We start from the raw sequence: 10,020 nt of genomic DNA, 5'->3' as shown, positions 1-10,020 counted from the left end.
TTCCATATAAATGATTTTTTTAATTAATCATTTAATAAAAAGAGTTTTTTTTTTGTTTAATTGTATTTATTTTTTAATTATCCTAAAAAAATGGTATTTATAAAATTATTATAATATTAGATATCATTAAAGTAATTTTCATTACTTTTAATTTATATTTCTAAATAGTTGCATTAATGATAAATTAATGCATATGGCATGCCATACAAAAAAATATGTTTTTTTATAGACCACGTATATACAACAACAACAACAACGCCTTATCCCACTAGATGGGGTCGGCGACATGGATCAACTTTCGCCATAATGTTCTATCAAGTACCATACTTCTATCCAAATTATTAAGTTCGAGATCCTTCTTGATAACCTCTCTTATAGTCTTCCTCTGCCTCGAATTGTTTGCCTTCTCTCCATCTGGTCTACTCTCCTTACTACAGAGTCTACCGGTCTTCTTGACCACGTATATACTTTGGTAATTTTATTTAAATCGAATAAATCTTTATATATAAATAACAAAATTTTTCCTTCAAATATTTAACATAATCACACTCTTAAACTTTTATTGTCACCTTTGTTACCACAATGCCACTACAAGTTTCCCCAATTTTTTCCTTCAAATATTTTACACAATCACACACTGACTAAGCTTTTAGCCGCCTAACAGTCATATGCTTATGAAGAAATTCAGTTTTGTTATTAAATTCACACAAGCCATATTGGCTCTCCGGATACCATGCAAGTTGTTACAAACCTTCACGTAAGATCGAGTCACATGCCTAGAGACAAAATAATTGTTCTTCTAACCTAAGAGGCTATATATGACGAAAGCAAGAAACAAACTCATCTATATGAGAGAGTCCCTCTTAGTCGACTGACACATCTTTTAAAATTAAATTATTTTTCATCGGTAACATTCAACAATTAGCTCAACTCATATGAGTGATTACAATAAAGAAGGGAAGGATCATTAATAAAAGAAAGGAAAAAAAATCATGAGTTTAATAACCTTTCTATGCATGCATAATTTCAATGAGAAGTGAATTGTATAAAATTGATTTGCCTCATTTTACATTAAATGCACGATGGAATTCGGAATTTTCTTTAAGAAAATAATTTTGTCTTCCATCTTGCACCATTTATGATTCTTACAGCATCAGCAATTTAAGTCTCCAACAAAAGGCGACAAGAACTGGCGTTTTCTTGTGAGCCCTCAAATTAATGGTTGTGAATGGGATGGGGCGGCTGCAACCCGTCTTATATGTCAAGGAATCAAAGGCTACGTCCATGAAAGGTCACAAGATATTAATATTGCAACCCCACGTCTCACTGTGCCTCTTTTTCCTTCTAGCTAATTTATGACCACAAGCGAGCTAGCTAGTGAAGAATAAAACTACTAGAATATACTACTATATATATATATATATATATATATATATATATATATATATATTTCATTATTTCTAACTTTTCATTGTTTTTAATATACACATATACTATAAAATACTCATCAAAATTAAAAGAGATGAAAATTATCTCAAGGTACATTTTTTTTTTCATATAGCAATATTAAATTAAAATTAATTGATTCAAGACAATAACATATGCATTAGATAGCTGGCTAGAGCAAGGTTGAAGCTGAATTTACCGACATTGCTAAGCTACCTCATGTTACGTAATCTTCCAATCAAATTTTTAATTTATTTGTTTGAAACTAAGTCAAAATGAAACTTAATTAATTAATATGTGCATATGAATGAAGCAACTTCCATTTAGTTTTACCGAATAATGCTAATGTTAAGGATCAACTAGTGTGCTGTCTCTAGCTTTTATTGTTGTTTTTAATATTTGAGTCAAATACAAGGCCAGGCGTAGCTGGCTAAATTGCACATGGATGCATGCCTCCAAATTAATAGCCCCGAAAGGAAAAAGAACGGAAAAAAATTCTCTCAACAAATTAAACCACACTGTTATGTGTGTCAACAGAGAGTGCCGGTCGGATTTGTAGCAATTTTCATCAACAATTTAAGGACGTGCTTTGTCTTGTTTCACACTATTAAAGTTTGTGTTTCTTTTGAAGTTGAAAGGTCCAAACAGCCGTTAAATAAAATGTTCTTACTCCTAATTCTCACAAAATCTGCATGAAAACGTGTGATCATTCAATCTAAGGTTAAACCAAAACACATCTTAATCTGTTTAGCATTTCGTTTAATTTATTTTTTTAAAAAAAGTGTATATATGTTTGACAATTTTTAATTTAAAAATACCATCTAAAAATTCTCAGCGGCTAGCGCAACCTAAAAAGATGAAGTAATAATAATATAACTAAAACATGCATCATGATATTGATGGTCAGACATGATTTGAGATTGAAATAAAGAGGGAGGGACGGAGAAAGCAATGCATAATGTGGATGTTTGCTTTCTTTGTTCTCATCGGGCATGAGGTATCTGATCATCAAAGTTACAGTCATATTCGCCTTGTAGAACCATCTCTCTCTCTCTCTCTATTCATATCCAACTTGGCATGCAAGTTGTCTGTAGTAATGCAATAACATAGCCGAGTTCACCCTTTGAGTACCTTATAATTGAGGCATCAACATCCTCAACAGTTCCATGATCATATATATATATATAAGCTGTCTTTGCATATAATTTCAGCTATAGCTACTACCCTCTTATCTCTTTTATCTCTCTCTTCCTCAATAGATCTCGTACAAACAAAAACACAATTTTAGACTTTTAATTAGTACTTAGAGGAAGGGATAAAATTTTATATTATATACTCTACTGGCCCTTGAGCCCTTTAATAGCTAGAAATTAATTACGAGTGCAATTAATGATGACATTCCAAAGCAAGGCAGGTATCTTCTTCCTGTGCTTGTTAATCATTGCATTTTCATCCATTAATCTTGCTGTTGCTGTGCCAAAAGAGCAAGAGCAAGATCGAATCTTGGCGCTCCCGGGGCAGCCACGTGTGGCATTCTCTCAGTTCTCCGGTTATGTCACTGTGAACGAGCAACATGGCCGAGCACTCTTCTACTGGCTCACTGAATCCCCCACTTCCCCGCAGAATAAACCACTTGTTCTCTGGCTCAATGGAGGTTAGTCTATAAGTCTGGTTGGATATAAAGTTAGAATAATTCTTGTAAGAGTTTCTCAATTGAAAAAAATTATATATATTTTCAATAGAAAATCTTTCAGAAATTAAACCCTTCTGACTCGTATTCAAACAGACTTTATATATAATATAATTTCATGTCTACATATGTATTGAGAGCTAGAGAGAGCTTAAACTCATCATCTTCTACCTTCTATACTAGCTTCATTCCATTACCTTTGTGAGTTTCATGACTCTTTTTTTTCTCCCATTAGTGTTTGGTGAATCATATATTTCTTTTCACCTTTTACTACAGATTGATCAACATATATTGGAAAAAACTTAATACAGTTCCTTTGGTGTTTTTCTAATAAGAACATGATTTTTTAATGCAGTTTTATTGTACAAATTATTGAGATAAAACTTCAATTTTTATTGAAATTAAAACAACACAAACAACACCTACCGAACAGTATATAAATTTTGTCCATATATATATTAACGCAGAAAGAAAATATGTAGGCGAATCCATATACAATTATTGTTAATTTTTAAGTGCTTAGGAGTTAGGAAAAGGTTCCGTGCATCCGCTAGGATGAATTGTATTGCATGCACTAGCTAGGAATCATAAAACTGCCAAACAGCATAAGGAACAGCAAGCTCTTCCTACCAAATTAAACGAGGGAAAAAGGAAAAGGGTATTGAACATTTTGTTATTCTCATTGATAATGGCTAATTCGAAAAAGAAAGCAAAGTAAGAGCAAAACAGTCTCTTCCTAAAATTCGTTAATACCACAATTAAGTTGACTGAAATCAAATTTTTTCGTAATAAATAAGGATTTTGAAAAATAAATTTTGGTGTGTGTGTGTTGTACATATATATATATATATATATATATATATATATATATATATATATATATATATATGCATGTTGATATATTATATATGGTTTGTGTCTCCGTGACTTTGTACTTGCTGAAGCATTAAGCTAGCTGAAAGCCCTTACACTGTTGCACATGTTGAGTGTTGACCGTTCCCTGAAATGACCAAACCCTATCTACAATGGCCTATGTAATTAACGCGTCCCATCTACCTCTCTGAGCACTTGACTTAATGTGCACTACTGTTTCCTCACTTTCCTGCTAACACACGGTGAGTTGTATTGTATTGTACCATTGATTCTGAGGCAGAAAATTTGACAACTAGTAGCAGTTAAAACGTAAGTTTTTCTTCACAGATGGAGAAAATAGAAAAGAAGAAAAAAAAAAAGAGCGAAAAGAAAAACAAAAAACTAGGGTGACCCATGTGTGTCCTCGTGATCTTTCTCTGCCTGTATTTTCTTGTGTCTTATTATTATTCCATCTACTTCTGACATTTATTCCCTTCTTGGAAGAACCTATTCCATACTTAACTGAAGAAAAACAAAACCCTTCTTACCCACACCTTCTTTTTGTTCCCTCTTTGTTTTCTAGGGAGAAAAACAAACAGAAACGTTCACAGCAACGCAACACATAGTGAACTAACCTTTCCATTTTGTCTCTTCAAATTAAAAGATGCTTATTTTCTCATTATTATTTCTCCTTTTTTGGTTAACTTTTACTTAAATATTTTTAAAAATTACTCTTTTTTTTCATTTTACTTGTTTTTGCAAATTAATATGTGTAATATATGAAATATTTGTCGGTACGCACAAAAGTATAAGTACTTTTTAATTTATTAATATTTTAAAGATCCGATCTAAAGTTTTAAAACAAAAACCTTAAAGTAATTAAAAGGCAGTATCAATATAATCATCAATAAAGGCATATCTGTCAAAAATAAAAATTCAAAGGAAAGTCAAAGGCATGGTCATGCCGCAAAATGCCACTGTGGTCCTGTTCTAATTCTGGGACCAGAAAGTTTGGTATCTTTATCAACACCCACTAACCAGAACAAAACAAAAAGTTTGTAGTGCTTGAAATATAAGGCCGAAAATTTTATGGCTTAGTGGATAGTTATACGTGGTATATTAATACTACTTAGAATAGAAGATATGATTTGAAAGGTGTCCCACATCCTATGTGCATATCCATACCAGTTCTCTGATCTAGGAATGAAAAGGTCAACCATGGCGACTAAAATTGAAAGATACAAGGAGGGTTATAAAGGGTTTACAAAAACTATTTTTAACCGTCTTAGAAACTAATGTCGGTAGAAAGTGAATACTTTCCATAACGATCATTCGCCCGTATTTGTGTGTGCATAGGTCTATGGTGATCTTTATTTCAAATCGTCTTAATATAGGTTTTTGATAAAAAAAAAAAAAAAGTGTATCTAAGACGATTTTTTGAGAAAACCATCTTACAAGCTATACCTTCTAAAATGATTTTAATCCAAAACCGTTTTAGAATTTGTAATTATTTTCTTAAAAATAATACAAAACTACTTATTCTAAGACGTGTGGAAAAACATCTAAAAATTTTTTTTTTCTTCTTTTTGGCTATTTCTAAGACGGTTTTGCGTGAAAATCGTTTTAGAAAATGGTTTTTTTACTATTTCTAAAACGATTTTGTGAGACAAGTGTCTTAGAAAGTTTTAGTGTTTTTTTTTTTTAATTTTGTATACACCAAATTCATGGAGTAGCCCTTTTTTTCAATGAGGGTTAAGCGAAACAACAAACATATTCAATTATAATTCAAATTTAATTAATTTAATATAATACAAAAGAAATATAGATTTGTGCATAGGATATTTTTTATTTTAGTTTTCATTTATTCGTGAAAACTATCTATAAAAAATTATATAGAATAGCTACAATCTTGTCGGCCGAAGATGAAAAAATAAAATCGGAATGAGTGACAATACTTATTACAGGTATAAGGATAAAAATTGAAATAAATAATTCTCGTGACCCCGAATAAAAAAAATAAGAATTTGGTGTATTAAAAAGCTTCTATCCATAGAACATTTGACGTAAGATAAACAATGAATAACTATGAGTTAATATTAGTTTTGTATATATATGACCTACAGACAATGTCGCAGCTAGTATGTATTTTGAGTTATGTAACTTGTAAGAATGGAGTAAAAAAAGGTATGCAAACGGACGAATAAGGTGACGAACGGATGATGGAAGAACGACGTGAGCTATAGAAGTGGCTGAGGAACGCAGCTGATGAATGATGGAGGAATGACGTGAGTTACGGAGGTACCAACTTCGGATCGAGGAGGTTGGATGAAAGGGAAAGTAGATGTCGTGGCAATTTTGTAAATTTAGATTGAAAGGAGGCGACAACGGTTTTCATAAAAATGTCGTCGTTTTCGAATCCTATATTTACAATATTGTTACTGCATCAAAATCAACCACGGTTCCGCATAACTGTCATCGTTTTAACGTCGTTGTAGCCTTATTTTTTAGTAGTGCATAGCCTAAATCAATTAATGTAAATCAATTGGTATATGAGATATTGATAGAATATATAATTGTGTTAAATATTTAGAATTTGAGCAAGAGATCATTAGATATAACTAGCAGGACAATGTAATTATTTTTTTTTAAATGACAGTGACATGATAATTTTTGTGTTTCCTTGTTCAGGGCCGGGTTGCTCATCAGTAGCATACGGGGCATCAGAGGAAATTGGGCCGTTCCGTATAAACAAAACGGGCTCTTCTCTATATCTCAACAAATATGCATGGAACAAAGGTAACACTATGTTTTCTCTTTATTTTTTATGTAACACAATGATAAATACTATGACTGTTTATTAAGATTTCTCAATTTTCACCATTATGTTACCCACCTTTCAGAATGACAATATATGAAATCGCAATTTTTTTTTTCAAATTGGTTTTCAGAAGCAAGTATTCTCTTTCTTGAATCTCCTGCTGGTGTTGGCTTCTCATACACAAATACCAGCTCTGATCTCAAAACTTCAGGGGACAAAAGGACAGGTATATACGAATCTAAAGCATTGTTGATGTTAATTTAATTGTCAGCATTTGCCACCACATATCCATTTTCATAACTTCCCTTGTTCTATATCACTAATTACCATAAGAATTCCAAATTTATAACACAGCTCAGGATGCACTGGTTTTTCTAATTAGATGGATGTCAAGATTTCCTCAATATAAATATAGGGAGTTTTACATTGCTGGAGAGAGCTATGCAGGTACTTGCACTAGTAACAACACTAACGACTTCTAATTAATTTTTGTAAAATTTTAGCTGACGTTTGTGTTATTATTTTATGTTTATAGGGCACTACGTCCCCCAGTTGGCTAAGAAAATTCATGATTATAATAAAAACAATCCTCAAATTATTAATCTCAAAGGGTTCATTGTAAGTTAATTCTTTTAACTCACATATACTCTACCTAATAAGGTTAAAAATTACATCACTTTTGTCTAAGTAATATTTTGCATTTTGATTGCAATATGAAAACTACAACAGGTGGGAAATGCTGTGACTGATAGCTACAATGATGGAATTGGAACTGTCACATATTGGTGGAGCCATTCTATGATATCTGATCAGTCATACAAATCTATCCTCAAATACTGCAATTTCACAGCAGAAGAAACATCTGGAAAATGTGATGATGTTTATAGTTATGCGGTTAACTATGAATTTGGAAATATAGACCAGTACAGCATCTATACGCCTACGTGCACAGCATCACAAAACAATACCGTTAGGCACATGCGATTCAAGAATCTTCATCTGATTTCTGGGTATGATCCGTGTACTGAAAATTATGCAGAGAAATACTATAACCTTCCAGAAGTGCAGAAAGCAATGCATGCAAATGTTACCAACATTCCTTACAAATGGACTGCTTGCAGGTTTGCTTTTTCATTATGTTATACTGGTGTTAGCAAAAAAAAAAAAAACAAACAAAAAGAAAACACTGTGCTTTAATTTACAACTTAAAATCAAAATTCAATTCTTCTAAGTTCTATGAAATGACAAGTTTTAAGACATGCCTTTGGTTTATTGGACAGTGATGTGCTCCTGAAAAATTGGAAGGATTCTGCAATTTCAGTGTTGCCCATATACAAAGAGTTAATTGCCGCGGGATTAAAAATATGGGTTTTCAGGTATGGTTTTAAATCGTTTCTTTACAGTAAACACAATTAATTAATTATAATCGTTTATTAAAAAATAAAAAATAATTTCAAATTTTATCATATATATTTTATTAAAGTATCTTCTTCACTTTCAAAACTCTTTGAAATTCTGGTATCGAAAAGAAAAAACTTAACTCTTAGAAATTCAGTAGAACTTCTTGTTGTATTTTTTTTATTTGACTCTTAAATATATAAAATAAAAAGTCAAAACGCATTTATTATTGATTTAAAACCTCATATTTTGAAGGTCGTACTTATCATATAATCATGCACGAGCCCTCGGGACCTACCCGTTGTTAACTATTTCTTGGGTAAAATTGACGTGTTTAACAGGCAAACATTTCATTAATCCTAAATATAACAAGGCCAGCTGGTTAGTTTTTTTAGCTTTTTTTTCCTACTAAAGGTTTGTTTGACAAAATATTAATTAATGGTGAGAAACTAACATGTTTAATTTTTAGACTTTAAAAAAGACTCCTAAATTGCATAACCTAACAGCTATAGCATGCTTTTCTCGTTCGTTTTCAAAAATTCTATGTCCTAATAATTACCTGTGAGCCCATCAACTTCGTCTTATTTGTCATTGTTGCCTCTCACCATACTAGCATACGGGTCATTGACCTATGTCGTCACAACCTACTTGAAATTTCTTTACTTTTTCGTCAGAAGCTCGGTTTATCAAAAGTGGAATCTCTTTGCTTTGTAAAACTCTCCTTTTTCTAACTAAATTGTTAGGGCTTGGGCGACATACTATTACTAGAATGGTGTCTCTAAGATTCTGGTTAGGACACGAAAAAAAAAAAATGAGAAAGAAATAGTTCAATTGAGAAATGTTAGTCCCTTTTCAAAAACTTAAATACAAAAACAAGTGGGATAGGCTCACAAGTCACAACACTAGCTAAGTGGTTTTTATCACTTATGAGTAATAATAATATATTAATTTTCATATAAATCTTCCAACTACTTTATAAAAAATTTAAATAAAAAATAAATACATTTAATGTCTTAAAAATATAAATCACATGCAATATTTACCCACCCAAATAAATAAAACGTTATAGGAAAATTCAGAATTATTCTTCACTATTTGTATAGCATCTTCATATATAATAACTTAGGGACCCATAACTCAAAATCCTTCTTGGGAAAAGAAGCATATAATAAGAAGCTTAATAATTTATTTTTGAAATTTTTTTCTTGTATGAGATTATGCAGATACTTGACACTATATCTGTGTGATAAAAACTCAATACCATTTTGCTATAATGTAGTGGGGACACAGATTCTGTGGTTCCAGTTACTGCCACAAGGTTTTCTCTCAACCACCTTAACCTCAGCATCAGAACTCGCTGGTATCCATGGTACTCTGGTGGGCAGGTATTAATTTATTAAATTTGAAAGCCATATATATAACATATTACATGTACCAATATTTCACACTGAGGTTTATGTATCTTGTGGTTACTTTAGGTTGGTGGATGGACAGAGGTGTATGATGGACTAACTTTTGCAACAGTAAGAGGAGCTGGCCATGAAGTACCTTTATTTCAGCCAAAGCGAGCTTACATTCTTTTCAAGTCTTTTTTGGCAGCAAAGGAACTGCCAAAATATTGACATGTAGTAACACGTTAACATTAATTAAATTGCAAAATTCATTAGTGTTAGTATTTCTTTCGGCTAGGGTGTCAATTTTTCAAATAGAGATTCTAGTAACAACCTCTTTTTTTTTTCAACTAATTATTTGATGAAATCAACATGAATCTCATTGGATAATGTGAACTCTATTTTTTTTTATTAAGTCTCACATT

At 31.7% G+C, this 10,020-nt stretch overlaps 1 protein-coding gene across 1 annotated transcript; it reads left to right on the top strand.

Moving 5' to 3' along the window:
* The first annotated feature begins 2,416 nt into the window (after positions 1 to 2,416).
* On the top strand, positions 2,417 to 9,942 carry LOC114394017 (serine carboxypeptidase 24-like). Its single transcript, XM_028355556.1, has 9 exons — positions 2,417 to 3,100; positions 6,677 to 6,784; positions 6,937 to 7,032; positions 7,161 to 7,253; positions 7,342 to 7,424; positions 7,536 to 7,927; positions 8,087 to 8,182; positions 9,484 to 9,589; positions 9,683 to 9,942. Exons 1-9 carry the CDS (start codon positions 2,836 to 2,838, stop codon positions 9,824 to 9,826), a joined length of 1,383 nt encoding a protein of 460 aa, XP_028211357.1. The 5' UTR covers positions 2,417 to 2,835; the 3' UTR covers positions 9,827 to 9,942.
* Positions 9,943 to 10,020: the final 78 nt, after the last annotated feature.

Source organism: Glycine soja, chromosome 17, assembly GCF_004193775.1.
Source record: "Glycine soja cultivar W05 chromosome 17, ASM419377v2, whole genome shotgun sequence".
NCBI lineage: Eukaryota > Viridiplantae > Streptophyta > Magnoliopsida > Fabales > Fabaceae > Glycine > Glycine soja.
This window is presented reverse-complemented; position numbering and strand designations above follow the sequence as displayed.